The 18,834-nt window shown below is 43.3% G+C and overlaps 1 protein-coding gene across 15 annotated transcripts in view; it reads right to left on the reverse strand.

Moving 5' to 3' along the window:
- The window catches only part of LOC117354441, a 238,688-nt gene that overhangs the window by 31,937 nt on the left and 187,917 nt on the right, over positions 1–18,834 (reverse strand). For all 15 annotated transcript variants that reach the window (XM_033932006.1, XM_033932001.1, XM_033931998.1 and 12 more), the window contains 4 exons: positions 17,178–17,276; positions 10,780–10,935; positions 6,883–6,978; positions 3,047–3,190 (listed from right to left, as the gene is read on the reverse strand). In XM_033932006.1, coding sequence (XP_033787897.1) covers positions 3,047–3,190; positions 6,883–6,978; positions 10,780–10,935; positions 17,178–17,276 — 495 coding nt within the window. The remainder of the gene's footprint in view (positions 1–3,046; positions 3,191–6,882; positions 6,979–10,779; positions 10,936–17,177; positions 17,277–18,834) is intronic.

Genomic DNA, 18,834 nt, shown 5'->3' on the forward strand with positions numbered 1-18,834 from the left:
ATCAAGTCAGCCCCTGTAGTACTTGCAGGCCTGAAAGGGCCCAGCCAGGGCCTGTAAGTCTAAGAACAGCATTGTACAATTTTGTAGTAACATAGCAGATGATGGCAGATAAAGACCCGAGTCTGCCCAACCTGATTCAATTTTAATTTTTTTTTTTAATTACTTTTTAGAATCCAAAGCTCTACCCAGTACTGTGCTTGGGTTCCTACTGCCAAAATCTCAGTTAAAACCTACTCCAGCCCATCTACACCCTCCCAGCCATTGAAGCCCTCCCCAGCCCATCCTCTACCAAACGGCCATATACAGACACAAACCGTGCAAGTCTGCCTGGTACTGGCCTTAGTTCAATTTTTAATATTATTTTCCGATTCTAGATCCTCTGCGTTCATCCCACGCTTCTTTGAACTCAGTCACATTTTTACTCTCCACCACCTCTCTCGGAAGCGCATTCCAGGCATCCAACACCCTTTCCGTAAAGTAGAATTTCCTAACATTGCCTTTGAATCTACCCCTCAACCTCAAATTATGTCCTCTGGTTTTACCATTTTCCTTTCTCTGGAAAAGATTATGTTCCACGTTAATACCCTTCAAGTATTTGAACATCTGAATCATATCTCCCCTGTCTCTCTTTTCCTCTAGGGTATACATATTCAGGGCTTCCAGTCTCTCCTCATACGTCTTCTGGTGCAAGCCTCCTATCATTTTTGTCACCCTCCTCTGGACCGCTTCAAGTCTTCTTACGTCTTTCGCCAGATACGGTCTCCAAAACTGAACACAATACTCCAAGTAGGGCCTTACCAATGACCTGTACAGGGGCATCAACATCTTCTTCCTTCTACTGGCTACGCCTCTCTTTATACAGCCCAGCATCCTTCTGGCAGCAGCCACTGCCTTGTCACACTGTTTTTTCGCCTTTAGATCTTCGGACACTATAACCCTAAGATCCCTCTCCCCGTCCGTGCATATCAGCTTCTCTCCTCCCAGCATATACGGTTACTTCCTATTATTAATCCCCAAATGTATTACTCTGCATTTCTTTGCATTGAATTTTAGTTGCCAGGCATTAGACCATTCCTCTAACTTTTGCAGATCCTTTTTTTGACCACTGCTCTAGTTGACTCATAGTTCTAGCCAGCTCCACCTGAGGTCTTGTCAGTATAACCTGGCAATGTCTGTTGGTTGTTATGCAGAGAGAACAGATGTCTTCTCTGACCACATTTATTTATTTTAAAAACTTCTGTACCGTTTAATACCTAAACAGTTTACATAGTGTTGCATTCATAAGTTTATAAAACAAACTAAAATCCTCAGAAAATCAGCAGTAGGAAGATAAAAGCCAAAAGAGGCATATACAAACAATTGCATTTTACGTAGTTTCCTAAATTTGCCTTTTTCACCATATTTCTGTAATTGACTCACAAGTGAACCTTTGTATACTGATAACAGTAGGCAAATGCCTTGTATTTGAACGTGTGTATTTGAAAGGTAACATTGGATGTCACTATAAAAGAAAGCCCCTTAGCTGGTCATACTTGTAGCTCATCTGTGGAGTGAATACTTCGTGGAAATGGCTCCTAGTCTAACGGTTTGTGAGAGACTAAAGGATGCAGTTTCTTTTTTTTTATATATATATATATATATATATATATATATATATATATATATATATATATAAATCTTTATTGATTTTCAAGTAGTAACAGTGTAATACATATGAATCTGAATGTATAACAAATCAAGAAAAGCACTTTGAACTAGTTTTCTGTTCCCTAACCCTAGTATTTTGGAACTATTGATTTTACAATCTTAGTGGTAAGAACTCCTACCTCAGATTTAAATCTGGAGTAAAAGATCGCCTAGCATTTGGCAGGTAGTCCTGGATTGCAGTTGCTGTGGATGCCCCGGTCCCCACTTCTCTTTTACAAACCTCTGTCAATGTCTTTCCCTCTTGTGTCTCTGGTTTTTAATACGTTGTTGATGGTTTTGTTTACCGTTGTGGACAATATTATAAATCTCCTTGATATCTACCAATGAAGGGTGGTATAACAAATGCAATAAATAATATATGAATACACTGCATTAACCATCATACCTTTACCCACAATTATTTATACTTTCAAAAAATTCCTAAATAAACTGGCAAGGCAAGCCTTCCCTTAGCTAAATCCATACTGATGGGTTCCTATTAAGCAGTAGATCATTTTGCCCTGAACTCAAACAGGCTCATTAGGCTATAGTTTTTTGGATCATCCCTAGAGCCTTTTAAAAAATTGGCATTACCTTGGCCATGCTCCAGTTTTCAGGTTACATATTATAAGTAATAAGTTAGTAATTTCATGTTTGAGCTAAAATACCATCTGGCCCTGGTGATTTGTTAGTCTTTAGTTTGTCAATTTGCTCTTTTACATCTTACCCATTTTATAGTGATTTCTTTTAGATACTTCCAAGCATAACCATCAAAAAATATTCCTGGGGGTGGGAAAAATCCCCAATATTTTCCCACCCCCATTTGCAATTTACTTTTCTTTTCTGTACACATTGTTGCTTTTTATTAATAAAATGTTAAACAATAAATTTTGATCGCTGTTATTAAATAGATCCACCACCTTTACCCCTTACACCAGGTTCTGCTTTCCACTGAAAACTTCATCCAGAGTAGCTCCCACCACTTGATAGTTTCATGACCAGCAATAGCATGAAGTAGACATTATGGTTTCTTGGAACTTTGCCTCCTTAGCATGAAGCAACGTTACATGAGTTGCTCCAAGTATACCTGCATGGCTAGTTTGGCTGTATTGCTAAAGAGAGGACTTGATTTGGGGTTAGCCCATCCCCTTTACCCAGGATGTTGGCTATTTTATCCAGTAACGGTTCTGCCCTTCAGGAATTTTTTTTTCTTTTTGCTAGTGTCCCCCAATTGAAAAATACTGAAGATCACTGTTGTTAAATAGTCAATATTGATAATGTATTTGAAGTAAACAATGGATCTATACTGCAGTGGTTTTATGAAAATCATGTGCTAAAATTTTTTTTAAAACATTCTCACTGTCAGCAGAAGGACTCCTCTTCTTGGTAGCCAGTACTGAAGCTTTGTCTGTTCGGCAGGGCATGCCTTCCTCCTCAGTGAGATCAATGCACTGTATGCTAGGCTCACATTCCTGCCCATGGTAAGGCTTTCTGCATAACCAGTCTGATGAGAGGAGATGAGGAAGAAGAAACAGATTTTTACTCTGAAATAAATCTTCACTGAATTCAAGTCACTCAAAGATTTTTGCTATGATCTGTGGCAAAATAGTTTGGTTTTTTAAAAAAATGTGCACTGTAAATGTGCCTTTGCATTTTTGTTTTCTTCACTGAAAATTTCCTTACCCTTGCAAACGCTTTAAGATACCATACCAGTGACCTCTTCACCTCTGAAGTTCTTCCATTCTTGGCAATTGGGAAAATCTGACCAGGACTAAATAAGTTAATCCTGATCACTTGACTCAAAATGGAGACATTTCCTACCATTTTCTGTTAACCAGGGAGGGGGGGAGGTAAGAAGGAGGATTTCTCTGCAGACAGCAGGATTAAAGGGCAACATCAACCTGACTGTGCTAATATCTTTCCTTCTTAACTCTTGTAATATCTTTTCAAAATAATATTTAAATATTGTAGAATAAATATAATAGAATAAATATAAAGTGCAAAAAGTACTTAGCTCAATTCCAGCCAAAACCTGGGAGTCAGATTTAAATATTATTTTGTATGGACAGTAGGACATATATTTAATAGGACAAATATTTAAATATTATTTTGTATGCAGTAGGACAAATTAAGGCACTTAGTTCATTGGAAGTGGGATTTAAGAATCACATTTGACATTGTTAATAATAATTTATATATATAAAACCGCTAGCCGCGCATGCGAAATCAACTGCGTGCTTCCGTGATCTCTGATCTGTGAGATGTAGGTCCGTGGCCGCAGGAGTGTGCATGCGCGAGTCCCCAGCCGCCAGCGTTGGACTTCCTGCTCTCCAGATCGCGTTGTCAGCTCCTCATGAGCCGCACCAGCGTCGAAGAAGGCTTCTGACGCTGGTGGGGTTCGAGAGGAGCCCTGCGACACTCGCCCAGAGCAGGCCAGACCGTGGACCGGGCAGGGAAGCGCCGAAAGAGACTCCAGCTGCGAGCTGCTCAGTGGGACCAGGCAGGCAGCCACGCGAGGGAGGGAAACAGAAAAAAAAAAACAGTACGTGCAGGGAGAAGCTGGGCCTGCCTGCGGGAAACACGATAAGGGAAGGGGGGGCCCTTGGAGCAGGCTACACCGCAGGAGGGAAGGGGGAGGGGCCAAAAGGAGCAGGCCACATCGTGCTAAGAGTAGGGAAGGGGGGTGGGGGAAAATGCTGATACCGCCGCACAGGGACTTGGAGGGGAAGGGAAATACCTGGAGGAAAGATACAGGGAGAGGGACAGAAAGACAGAGAAAGGGGGGCCAGGGAGAGAGAGAGACAGAAAGACAAACATACATATATTCTAGCACCTGTTTATGTAACGGGCTTAATGACTAGTAATAATCATAATAATACAGTGGAATCTTGGTTTACAAGCATAATTCGTTCTAGAAGCATGCTCATAAACCAAATTGCTCATATATCAAAGTGAGTTTCCCCATAGGAAGTAAGGGATGTGCCAGTGCCAGTCAACGAAGATCTTGCCTCTTGCCTGAGAATCTCGGAGAGAACGAGAGCCAAAAGGCCTTGAGCATGCGCAGATGCTTAAGGCCCAGCCCAGGCAAGAGGCGGGATCTTCGTTGACTGGCATCGGCACGTCCTGTGGGTTGGTGCTGCGTGCCGGTGTCAGATGGGGTAAGGGGCTCGTTTGGGCGGGCGGGGATTGCCGCTTCCAGCACAGGGGTGCGATGCCTGTTCTCAGGGGGACGTTCATGGGCGGAAGCGATGCCGTTTCGAGTGGGGGGGAGGTGCGATGCCGGTTCTCGGGGGTGGGGGGGGCGTTCGCAGGCAGAGGGGAGCGATGCCGGTCGAGCGGGAGGGTGCTCGCAAATTAAGTCAACGCTCGGTTTGCGAGTCACGATTTGCGAGAATGTTTTGCTCGTCTTGCAAAACACTCACAAACCGCGTTGCTCGTAAATCGAGGTTTGACTGTAATTTATTTTCTTACATACCACCCAACCAGAAGTTCCGGGCAGTTCACAACAAGAGAACTGAGGCATATCAGTGAAGATGCAGGATACAGTAGAATTCAGTAGAATACAATGCGGAATGATACAAAGCAAAATCATCGCACAAATTTGCCAAACAGATAGGTTTTCAGTGATTTTCTAAACTCATGGTAAGATTGGGAGTGGGCAATCAGAGGACACATCCAAGAGTTCATTCTCCCCGCTTGAAAGGCTAGAGTTTTGTCTAAAAAACTTTTAAAACGGCAGGCTTTCGGAGTAGGGTACATGAACATGACCGAGTTTCTTGAGTTCTTGCTTGATGTGAATAGTTTAATTGGGAGGATAAGTATGATGGTAGTAATCCGAAGAGTGCTTTATAACAAATGCAGCTGAATTTAAAAATGACTCTCGCTTCAAAAGAGAGCCAATGGAGTTGCATGTAAAAAGGGCTTATATGGTCAAACTTTTTCAGTCCAAAGATTCAATTTTCTATACTGTTCTCCCAGGGGAGTTCAGAACGGTTTACATGAATTTATTCAGGTACTCAAGATCAACCGTACAGCAGCATTTTGAACCAGGTGAAGTCTTTGTAGTGTTTTCTTGGTTGACCCTAGATATGTGATGTTACAATAATCTAAGGTGGATAGGATGGTGGATTGAACTAGTATTCTAAAGGACACCATGTCAAAATATTTTTTTATAGTTCTTAGTTTCCAGATTAAGGGATTATTGTAATTTAGTTTATTGTGGTATTAGTAACAGTAATTTGAAACATCTACAACTGATACAGAATATTGCAGCTCGGCTGATTTTCAACCAAAATTAATTTTAACACGTTATGTCCCTCTTGCGATCACTACATGGGCTTCCTGTTCAGTAAAGAGTCAAGTTGAAATGTGCCCGCCCAGTTTTTAATATATTTTTTGGACAATTAGAATTAGTATTTTCGGCTATACATAAGCATCCATCTCAACCAACTGATAGAAAATGGCTCTGCAGAGGATTCGTAAGATCTCTCTGCAGACTGGGGATAGATGTTGGCATCGCCGTGGACAGCAGGGCATGTTGAAACAATCACCCCCCCCCCCCCCCGCTTCTACAAACCTGTGCGGTGAGCTGCGCTGAATGGCTCGCACTACTCCCGACGCTCATAGAGTTCCTATGAGTGTCGGGAGCAGCGCGAGCCATTCAGCGCGGCTGACCATGCTAAAAACTGCTTGCGCAGTTTAACAGAAGAGGGGGTTTCGTGGGACTGCCCTAAGATCCAGACTTTTGGGGGATGCTGTAGGCATTACGCTCCATGTAACTGCAGGATTACGGCTGCACTGGGAGCTCAAAGTCCCATCTTCCGCAGCTGCTTCCAGACAGCACTGATCAGGAAAAAAACCCCATCAAAACCATGCAGAATTAGTCTTTACAAAAGAAATCTAGAACGTGACAATTTTAGAACTTTCCCTGTCTAAATGTGGCTGGTATTTACACACACGCACACTCTCTCCCATATCTAGTTCTACAGCTGTCCTCAGATTTGCTCATTTAAAGACATGCAGGGTTAGAGAACTTACAAATCAGTTCTTCTTTTGATGTTTGGTGGCATTAGTGAGTAGATAACAGATGCTTACGGAAAATGTTTTCATTTCACTACAGTTCTGAGGCTCTTGTCCTTTTCAGCATTGGGCTATACGCCGAGAAGAATGAATTAAAGGAAAAACAAGGGCGTTTACCTGTGCCTGTAGGGAATCCCTGGCTTGCTGCAGTCTGCTGCCTGCGATGAAGGATGCTGGAGCCATGTACCATGTGTTTTGAGGTTGAGCATCTATCTGAAAGGTTGAAAGCACGGCTGTGTGTTACAGGAATAATGTTGGCTGAAATTCTGACAAGGAATATACATGGACCATCGGAGATCTAACTGAGGCTGTTTTTGAAGCACATGAAAATTCAGATCTTGAAGAAATGTGTATTCAAAACTGCACTGGTGTTCAAGAAGAAATAGCTCCACACAAACGCAAGACTTTCCAAAGGTTTGAAAAGGTTTCAGAGCCAATTATTTCTCTGTGTGGTTACAATTAAAGTGGTTTACATATTTTAGACAGGTACTTATTTTGTACCTGGGGGCAACGAAGTGTTAAGTGACTTGCTTAGTCACAAGGAGCCGCAGTGGGAATCAAACTCACAACCTTAGGATACTGAGGCAGTTGCACTAATTACTAGGCCACTCTTCCACAACAAGGCAGGCACAGTATCTGTGGGTACTTTTCTCTGCAAATTTTTGGCGAAGTCTTAAAGAAAAAGTACACACACAACTTAGTTTGAAAACCGCTCAAGGAAAATGTACCCGCAGAGATGTGTATCTATTTCTTTCAGTTTTATTTTTGCGTGAAAAAAGTGACATGAAATACTCCTGGCAGAATTCTGCTCAACTGCGCAGTGCAGAATTCTGCACAAACCTTCTGTTTTGCCCCGTTCCTGCCCCCTCCTCCTTGCAAGTCTAGCCTCTCTCCCTCCGCCCCCCCCCCCCCACCACTCCGCCATGAGATCTGACATACCTACAGCCTCCCAAAGAAGTAGCAGTAGTGGTACCTAACCGGCAAAGGTAGCGCTGTGAACAGGCAACTTGCAACCAGCCCCGCCGGGGCCTTTCCTCCACCGCCATCACTTCCTGTAGATGGATGACACGGCAGAGGGAAGGTCCTGGCAGGGCCGACCACAAGCAGCCTGATCACAGCACTGTCCCTGCCTGTTCACAGAGCTACCAGGGGTATGTAGGAAAAGTTTAGAGAAATCAAGTTTCAAGTTTTATTTATATTTGATTAATCGCTTAAATAAAATTTTTTCTAAGCGAGCTACAATATATAAAAGTAACATATAGTTTAACATAGTATTAAAATAAAAACAACAAACAGAAAACCAAAAAAACAGACATAATTTACACAATAAATATATTTTTAAAAATGTTTACACAATGAGAATAACTGGCGAACTGATAGAGTAATACAGGGGGAAAAAGAAAGACAAACATAAAGAGGGAGAAAGTTAAGGAAGAAAGGCTAGAAAAGCAATTTACAAGTTACCAACCTTTATTTCTCCATCGACACAGAATGGAAGAAGAGCATTAGTAAACCAGATCAATGCCTGTCCTGCAGTCCTTTTAGTTGATATAAGATGAAAGCAAATATTTCATTGCCATATTTAGGTTGGGAAAGAGTATTTTTCAATGCTGCAGACAGTGGCGTAGCGAGGGTAGGAGGCGATCACGCCCCCATGCCATACTCATGCCCCCCCCACGGTCCAGTACCTCTTTAAATCTTCGCAAGTGTGAGCAGTTTCTCCGGCCTGCTGCTTGCGCCAGCGTCGACTTTCCCCACTGACGCCACTTCCTGGCCCTGTGACCCGGAAGTGATTTAAGATGGCAGCCAGGCAAGAGAAGTTGCTCACGCTGATGATGATTTAAAGAGGCACAGAGGGTGGGTAGGGAGGGTGTGAGCATAGTGTGTGTGGGTGGGGGGGCCAGAGGTACCCCCCGCCTCTCTCTTTACTATGCCACTGGCTGCAGAACTGGCACCAAATAGTAGGGGACTCTTTTTTCCCCATTTGTTCATTGATTTACCACCTGCAAAATGCTGATAGGCGATCAAAAATGTCTAGATTAAAAGGATCCTATGTTTTTATTCAGTATAATCAATCATGTAATTGTAAGGTGCAAACAATTTTTTATTGAACAATAAAGGAGGATACACTCAACAAACGAACAGTGGTGGTGTTCCATATAATACAGAAAGACTCCCAACCCAAACCCCTCCCCCTCCCATTAAGCGAAACTATTATTATTGATGATAAAAGAACAAGAAGAACAGTGGAAGCAAAAAGGTACAGTCATGGCATCAACAATTTTCCCACTGAGAGAACCCCCACCCCCTCCAACATACGTCCAGTCCCACATCCTAAAGGCCAATAGCAAGAGAGAAGAAAAAAAAAAAAGGGAGGACCAGACATGAAATAACCAAAAAGAACATCTAAGTCCCGCCCACCACACTCCCCACCCCAAGCTAGCCCCCTCAAACCCTTCCCCAGAATAGAGATGAGGTAGAAGGAAACCAAAAAAAGCAGTAGAAAACAGGGTAGACTTAAAGCAAATTAAAAAATTTGGCTGCGCTTTTGAGGTGGTAGCAAATCAAGATAGGGATCGCATATAGCTAAAAACTGCTTTTTCCGCTTTGAGCAGGGGTGTCAAAGTCCCTCCTCGAGGGCCGCAATCCAGTTGGGTTTTCAGGATTTCCCCAATGAATATGCATGAGATCTATTTGTATGCACTGCTTTCATTGTATGCTAATAGATCTCATGCATATTCATTGGGGAAATCCTGAAAACCTGACTGGATTGCGGCCCTCGAGGAGGAACTTTGACACCCCTGGCTTAGAGGTACCTCATGCAACCTTAGCCTCCCAACCCAATAGCTCAAGGATAGCCAGTCTCCAGCCCCAGTACGAGGGGGGAATCCAGTGAGGTCCACACTTTCAAAATCGCTTTCAAACCCAAAATACCAAGCTTCCGAACCCACCATCGAGCTCCCTTCCCTCGAACAATCAATCATGTACTTATAAACGTGCATACATACTAGTGAAATGCTTCATAGTAACCAGGGAAGATGCTTTCTTTAGAACAAAAAAAATAAAGAATTTAAGTCTATTACTGCATTCCCTTTCTGGTGGGCTAATCTCCAGCTATGGATATGAGAAAATGAATGCAGAAAGTCTGGGGCACAATATTCTTTTTAAATTGGTTTGGGGTCCGTTGGCATCGTATGTTAGTTCTCTATAGCAGGTCTCTGATTATAAGTCAAGTTTTGTTTACTTTTATGCACATCCAAAATAGGGTGGGAGGGGGGGATATTTCTGTCCTAATTTGACCCTAGAATAGTTACACTTGGGGTGGGAGGAAGGGTGGGAAGATATTATTATTATTATTATTATTATATATTATTATTCTCTTACTGCACGATTCTTGTTGTAAACCGCTTTGAACTTATGGTATAGCGGTATATAAGAAATAAAATTATTATTATTATTATTAATACGAAAAGGGTAAGGTTACTGGGGAAATAAATGTTGCTATGTTTTATTGTATAATCATTGAGTGGGGGGGGGGGAGAAAATGAGTAGTTATATATATAATTGTAAATGGATATGCTTAACCTTGGGGCTGCCACGTGAGCGCACTGCTGGGCAGGATGGACCACTGGTCTGACCCAGCAACGGCAATTCTTATGTGTTATATATTCAAGTATTGCACTTTTGAAGTATGGAAAATCAATAAAGAATTATATATAAAAAAAAAAGGTCTATTACTGCAAGAGCTTTATCAAAGGCCACCCAGTATAGCTGGCAATCCAGAGGTCAGGTCTTTTTTTAAAACATCTAAGAATTTAAAGAAGGCTCCTTGATTTCGAATGCTTTTGGAAATCGCTCAGAAGTTCCTGATCTATGGCTTGAATTGCTACTCAGGTCAAACTATCCCGACCAGAGTAATGAAAGGACGTTTTAATGCTAACTAGAAGGAACTGGGCTTTGAAGAGCTCAAAGTGCATCAAGAATGAATGGCTGCTATATGTACAGGCCACTTACCAGCTTCCACTGCGTCACCCTTATTCCTCGCCCTTGCCTCCTGCAGATGGTCACCAGCTGAAGGGCTCACTACAATGAAGGGACTGACGGATCCAGTCTCAGCAAAGTCACTAACGACCTTTTCCATTCCACTGAGGGCAGAGTAGGAGGAATCCGCTGCAAAAAGAGGAGACAACTGCGGTTAGCAGAATGCTGGATTCGGACAGGTAGAAATGTAAGTTCTGGGCAGGGTGTCGCAGCCTGGTGCTGTCTCATGCATCATTCTCAGAAGTCAGGAACAATTTTGAAATGTAATTATTCGGCTCTGGCAGAAATCGAGTGGCATCCGCAGCATTAAGGGAACATGGATTTTCGTAGGCTCCAAGGATCTCAAGCATTTTCCATAAGCATGGTGCGAGACAAACAGCTCCAGCTGTCTTCTTAGATACTTCTACTCACACCTGGACACGTGGAAAACTGTTGATTTAAACAGACCTTCCACTTTAAGACACTGGCGTAGCCAAAGGTGGGCTTCAGGCACACCTATGAGCCGGAAGCTGGTGGGGATCCCTAAGCCTCGCCAGCTAGAAATTTCTAAAGCCTCTCCTTTCTGTGTACCCTTAAAGAGCCGCCACCCACCCCTACCCCTCTCTGCTCTGGAGTCTCAAGCCGTGCCACCACCGAAACCGCATCCCTTTCACAAAGCAGCTCTTTACCAGCAGCGAGCAGCATGACTGATTCACACTGCATGTGGCGGCCCCACAGCCCTCCTTCCGAGTTACTCTGCCTAGGTGGAAAGAGCAAATTGCGTCAGAAGGAATGCTGTGGGGCCGGTGTGAGCAGTGGAAATCAGTCATGCGGCTCACTGCCGGTGAAGGTATGAAACGTGGGTTGAGAATCCGGAGAGGAGGGCAGGGCAGTTTGAGATACTGGAGGGAGGAGAGGTGGCGGCTTGAGACTGGAGAGGGGAGGGGGCAACAGCTTCAGAGACTGGAGGGGAGGGGAGGGAATTGTGCAGGCGGTGGAATCACCTCTGGGGCTGTGTTCTGCCCACCCAACCTGGGTCCAGGCTCATCCAAAACAGGGTGTCTGGTTACATCCCTGCTTCAAGATGATCTCAACAATCACAGAAATGGACCCTTACCTAATTTGGGGGACACCAAGGGATAAAAACATTTACGTAACTCTTGGTGGGGGCTCTATCAAATAAATACAGATAATGGTGCTTTCACCATGGACAAGCAGGATATAATCAGACACACATATTGGTTAACATCCTCCTGATGGTTCAGACCGGACTCTTTTCCTCAAAGCTCAGAAGAGACCAGAAAAAGCTCTCCGGGCACGTGCAAATGCTCTCTCCCTAGCAACTGATGTCCCTCCTCCTCAGTCCATTTCATCTACTGGCATGACAACAACAGATCTTTCTAATTTCATTTGTGGTTTTCTTCCCCCTATTCAACCAGTGCCAAAGAAGGTAGCTGAGACACCTTGGGGCTTTGTTACAGTCACACACTGTTTTACGAATAGATGGTAAGTGGGATTAATACGGAAAAATTCCAACAATACAGGGAGAAGCCCACAGTCTAATACATAGAGTGTGATGAAAGGAGGAAGAGGATCTTAGAAACTAGCTCAGTAAATTGGTAAAGAAACCTAAGCCAAGACTTGTATGGTTCCACATCTCAATCATTGATCCTTGTGCCCGCCTCCTTCCTGTTCGAAATATGGAGTATTCACTCATTAAAACTATTTATTTAAGTTGCTCTCTATGCTTCCAAAACATTGAATAGATAAACATATATCACGTATCTTCTATTTGATGATACAGTGTTTTATGTTTTATTAACATTTGTTATACTGCTTAAGCATATCACCAATCCATGCGGTTTATAATACAACACAGATAAATTAGGAAAGGAACTCCATTAGTGATAGGAAAGCTAGAGATAAGATAAAGAGATAGGATATATCATAAGTGGCTCAGGCCAGACCCATCAGTTGGAGCTATGTACTAGATGCAGTTACTTATAAATTAAATAAAAAGGACAGGAGAACATAAAATAAAATAAAGTCTTTGAAGATGATTTCAATTCACCGTAGCCAAATTCGATCCTGACAGGTAGGACAGTCAACCTCTGCCTGATGGAGAGACAGTGCCCAAGATCGGAGGCCATCAAAGACAGATAAGTGAGTCCACCGAGGCAGGCAGTCCAAACAGTTGAAGACACAGGGCCGAGGAAGGAAGCCAGGCCACCAGAGATCCCTCGAAGCGATGTAACAATATGATATATTATATATATATATCCACTATAATAAAACCCTTAGCGTGCATGCACACTTCAATCTGCGTGTCTTTGTGCATTGTGAAGGAGCCGGAGGTAAAAAGGAGGAGATCTTGCCTGAGAGAGACAGGGGGGAGATAAAAGTAAGGGAGAAGGGCTATTGCTGGACAGGGGGAGCAGGGAAGGGGTGCTGCTGAACAGGGGGGAGGTAAAAGGAAGGGAGAAGGGCTACTGCTGGACAGAGGGAGAAGGGAAGGGATGCTGCTGAACAGGGGGGAGTTAAAAGGAAGGGAGAAGGGGTGCTGCTGGACAGGGGGGAGCTAAAAGGAAGGGAGAAGGGCTACTGCTGGACAGGGGGAGCAGGGAAGGGGTGCTGCTGGACAGGGGGAGAGACAGAAAGAAAGACAGACAGCAGGCAGGGAGAGAGACAGAAAGAAAGAAATGCTTAAGTCTACACATCTATTCTAGCACCCGTTAATGTAACGGGCTAAAAAACTAGTGATATATATTCTTTATCTATTCAATGTTTTGGAAGCCTAGAGAGCAAAGTGAACAACTTTTAGGATTGACTTAAATAAATAGTTTTAATAATTAGAACAGGAAGGAGGAGGGCACAAGGATCAATGATTGAAATATGGAACCATACAAGTCTTGGCTTAGGTTTCTTTACCAACTACCAAGCTGGTTTCTGAGATCCCACAAACGATGAGATGGTTTGGATAGGATGGACTGAGCTTCGACAACAACTCTAGTAGTCTATGGCCCAGAAATAACAAAGAAAAAAAGACATTTTAATTTAATCATAAAATTGTAATATGTGTAATTATAGGGCAGACTGGATGACCCGTTCAGGTCCTTATCTGCTGTCATTTATTAAATAGTTCTTTCCACAGAATTCACTATTCTTTTAGAGATAATTATATTTCTCTTCCCACTTACTCTTAAATTTACTGCAAAAATCTCTCATTTTACTTTACAGCATGTTCTGATAGTACAACTCTGCGAAAAGGTTCTGATGTGTCGATCCTACCATTACTACCTTTGGAATTTTAGTCAACTTTTGTCATGTTCTGATTTAGTCAAGCATAAATAATGTTGAGAGGAAGTGACATCACCGGCAAGAATGGAAGCCTAGAACGAGGACTCAGTCTGTAGCCTCTAAAATTCCTGTTTGTAGGAGCCAATAATTTTACCGGGATGCACTTTCCTTATTGGCTGCAGATGCCGTGCTGATCAGAGATCCTGGATGATGTCTCAAAAGAAATCGGAGCTGGCTAAGGTAGTGGGTTGCTTAGATGAATCAGTGGTGGGTCAAATGCCACTTGAAGTAGGGCCATAAGCAGAGCTCTCTGAACAACTTGCTACACCGGTGGCTGTTGCTGAAGCACATGGACAGTACTTGGCTGAAACCACTTACTAAAGCAGATATGCTGGCCTGGATTTCAGAGAGAAGGTGGAGATTTCAGCGGTGGCTGCATAGGAGAAAGAGGCCATTCAAGAACTGAAAAGTGCTTTGATAGATATAGGGACCCGAATTGATACGATGGAGGCATGTGAGGACACAGTGGTAGGGGCCCAGAAAGGCATAGAGGATGTGAATGCAGAGCTACAGGAGATGGTTGACAAAATAGAAGATCTTGAAAACTGTACTTGGCAGAACAACTTCAGGGTGTGGGGAATACCAGACACCAGAATCTTCAAAGACCCACATGAATTAGTGACCAATATAGGCCAGTGGCTTCTGTATGATGAGAATTTAAGCCTAGGCATTGAGAGGCGCTTTGGGTCCCCGCAACACAGATTGACCCCCTAGATATAGTTATCTGTTTGCAAAGCTTCTTATTGAAGGAGCACATCTTGCGCCAAGCTCATGAACTGCGGACCCTTAACTAAAATGGATGTACTGTACTGTGGAACTCTTATCATGATCTTGCAACTAGCACAGAAAAGGAGGTCATTTTGGGAAGTGACCTAGGCCTTGTCCAAGGCAAACATTCACTACCGTTGGTCCTTTCTTTTTGGACTTCTCATCACAATCAACGGGGTCCACAAGCAGGTAACATCATTGGAAGATGCCAAGAGTTTGTTGTAGAAGGAAGGCATTGAAATCTTGGTGGTGGCTAGAGAATCAGAGTGCTTCCAGGTGATCAGAAAATGGTTAGCCGGATTTCGAATGTAGCGAGCAGGTGGTGGATCCAGACCAGCAAAGCCCAATGCTGATAACTGGGCAGTATGACCGGGAAAGAGCTGAGAGATCCTATTTTCGTTTGGAATTTCAGGACTACTCTATGGAGTGAGGATGAGAATATGAACTGCACTGGGGCTCACAAGTTTGTTCTGTCAGCCAATAAGGAACGTATAGCCCGGTAAAAGTTTTGGCTTCTATAAACAGGAATTATTATAGAGGCTAAGAACAAAGCCCTCATTCTAGGCTTCCATCCTTGCTGGTGATGTCACTTCCTCTCAACATTATTTATGCTTGACTAAATCAGAACATGACAAAGGTTGACTAAGATCCCAGAGGTAGTAAAGGTAGAATCGACACATCATAATCTTTGACTGTCAGTCCTTTATTTGCAGAGTGACTGGAAGAGATATTTGATGGGTGAACAAAGACTTAGGGGAGAGGAGAGTGAGCTTGAATGTAAAGGAGAGATACATATTGGGCTGAGTGATTGTGTGGAAGGTTGTGCCATGGGTTGGCTTCCTGCAGTATGGAAGAACTGTGAACTAGGCTACTGGGGGCGGTTACTTCCTTATATCTCTTAGCAGGATGGCAATTGGATCCCACAACATCATTTGGAGGAGAGGGGATAGATGGGGAGGGGCTTGGGGGTGCTGAAAGCTTCTGTAGGTTACATTTGGTGAATGGTTAATGGAATCTGTGAGTTGTAAAATTGTGTCTTACAATGTTAAGAGGACTGAATACCTCTCACAAACACAAGGCTCTTTTTAGGGAGCTGACAAGAAATCGAACTTGTTTATTTTTTTGCAAGAAATGCCTCTCCTCTGGAGGTATGAATCCCTTATGAGGGAGCCCAGATTTCCTATATCCTACTGGGCGTCCCAGGTGGGAACCTCTATGAAGCATTCTTTTTGTAAAGGGGTTGATGGTAGAAGTGCACATGGTGCAACGAGAACCCCAGGGTAGATATTTGCTTCTTGTATTATACATTAACGGGGACAACATCTATGCCCCTAATAAAGGACAGGGTGGTTTCCTCCAGACTCTTGTTCCAATAATTTTACAACAGAAGGAGGAGACTTTAGTGGTGGGTGGGAATTTTAACCTCACCTTTGCATCCTGCTTTGACAACTCTGGAGATGGGATATCATTTGGGGCCAGGGATAGGACAGCCATGAGAGAGCCCTTGGGTGGTAATGGTTGAACCCACAGGTTTAGGACTAGATACATTATTCTCGGGTTCATAGTTCTTACTCTAGACTTGATTATTTGTTTGTGGAACCAAACTTGCTACCCTGGGTATCTCGAGCAGGGATAGAACCAATCTCATGGTCATCATAAAAAAGATAGGAGAAGATCAAGGCCAGAAGTTTTGGAGGTTGAATGAACCGGGGTGGTCGCCAAGCTGCGTTTTCTTCTACAGTAGTATTTATACATTAATGTTAGGGGTGAGGCATCACCAGGGGCGGTTTGGGAGGGATTAAAGGCAACGCTGCAGGGGCATTTGATCTCTTTGGCAGCTATTGACAGAGATATCGCATTTGTACGCTCCGATAGCTAGGCTGGAGGGGGTGACTGGCCATGGAATCAGAGTATCTGGCAGCAAGGAAGGTGGGTGGATGTCATCTTATGGCTTCAGCTTAGAAAATATTTGCTATTTCTGTATTTCTGGCCTAAAGGAATACCAACATTAGCTTCTTTACTGCTTCTGAAAACATTAAGAATGCTATATAACGCTTTCTCATCGTCACTACTGTGCAGACCAGAATTACTCAATGCAATCTAGCAGTGACTCAAGGAGCCTTCCTTCGCAGAACTTCTCTTACTGCCCAGCAGGTTAGTTGTATCCAAGGGTTACTGTGATGTCATAGTTCACAATCTCCATTTTAGGACAAGTAAGCAACTTCATTTTCTCTGTCTAGGGCTCCGTATGGAATAAATGCACTTACCCATCCCTGGAGGTATGTACAGTATAGTTTGAATATGCTGCCGGTGACGGAGGTCATTTGAAATGTTTGCCGAGTAACTAGGTGAAGCCTTGCACAAACCTGGAAAATAAAGCATTATGTTCATACCCTCTCTGGGTATTGGATGCAAACTATTACACAGTGATATTACTACTACTAATTCTATTTATTATTTCTATAGTGCTATCAGATGCATGCAACCCTGTACATTAAACACGCAAGAGATGGTCCCTGCTCAAAAGAGCTTACAATCTAATTACGACTGACCTACAGAATTACAGAGAGCATGATGAGGTAGAGAGGGTAGGGGACTACAGATGAGGGAGAGAGTGGTGCAGTGGTTAAAGCCACAGCCTTAGCACCCTAGGGTTGTGGGTTCCAACCCACGCTGCTCCTTGTGACCCTGGACAAGTCACTTAATCCCCCCATTGCCCCAGGTATATTAGATAGATTGTGAGCCTGCCAGGACAGATAGAGAAAAATGCTTGAATACCTGAATAAATTCATGTAAACCGTTCTGAGCTCCCTTGGGAGAACAGTATATACACCGAATGAATAAATAAATAAATACTGAGGGAATGACAAGTTGGTAGGTAAAACAGAGTATGCTCAACAAGGATAACAACCATAAAGCCAATCTAGGCCAGTGGTTGGCACAAAACTGGTCCTCACAGCAGCCAGCTTAAGGTAAGTACATCTAGCCCAGTATTCCGTCTTCACGGAGGCCAATCCAGGTCACTCCAGGTCACAAGTACCTGGCAAAAACCCAAATAGCAGCCTCATTCCATGCCACCGATCCAGGGCAAGCAGTGGCTTCTGCAGGCTACCAGGCCTCTCTGAAGGAAAACCAGCTAAGCTAACCAAATACCAGCCAGCAGAAAACCCGTGACTCTCTCATCTCTATGTAGCTCTTCAGTGTGTCACATAAGATCCCTATGGCAGGAGAGGTGATGATGCACTGCAGCTAACATAAGACTTCACTGGCCACACAGAGTTGCAAGTCTCTGCAATGCACTTCAGGCAATTTTCAAAGTGAAATGTAAGTGCATATTTCCACTTTAAAAGTTGGTTCAAAAGGCACAGATAAAAAGTACCCATAGACTTTGCATCAAAAGTCATTTGGATCATACGTAATTTAACCTCACTTCTCAGAATGCTAATCCATAAATGAGTAGCTCTGTTTCCACCCGAGACACAGAGAAGACCCATTTAAGGGCATACAAACAGATATTTCGAACATTGAACATCACCAATTCCAAATAATCTAATCTAAAATTTATGAGTCACTCTATACCTGACTAGATTCAAGGCGACATACAAATCAATAGGAAAACAAAATGTGTTGACAAGTGCAAGATAAGTGGACAGTAATTAATAGGAAGAGAATTATAAAGAAGATGAGGAGATATGAAGATGACATTAGTGGTACAAATACACTTACCCCCTCTTTTACGAAACTGCGATAGCAGTTTCTAGCGCGGGGAGTCGCGCTGAATGGCCTGCGCTGCTCCCGACGCTCATATGAACTCAATGAGCGTCAAGAGCAGCGTGGGCCATTCAGCGCGGCTTCCCACGCTAGAAACTGCTATCGCAGTTTCATAAAAGGAAGCCTTAGTGGAGTTATGACACTTGTTGAAGA

This window comes from Geotrypetes seraphini, chromosome 2, assembly GCF_902459505.1.
Source record: "Geotrypetes seraphini chromosome 2, aGeoSer1.1, whole genome shotgun sequence".
Taxonomy (NCBI): domain Eukaryota; kingdom Metazoa; phylum Chordata; class Amphibia; order Gymnophiona; family Dermophiidae; genus Geotrypetes; species Geotrypetes seraphini.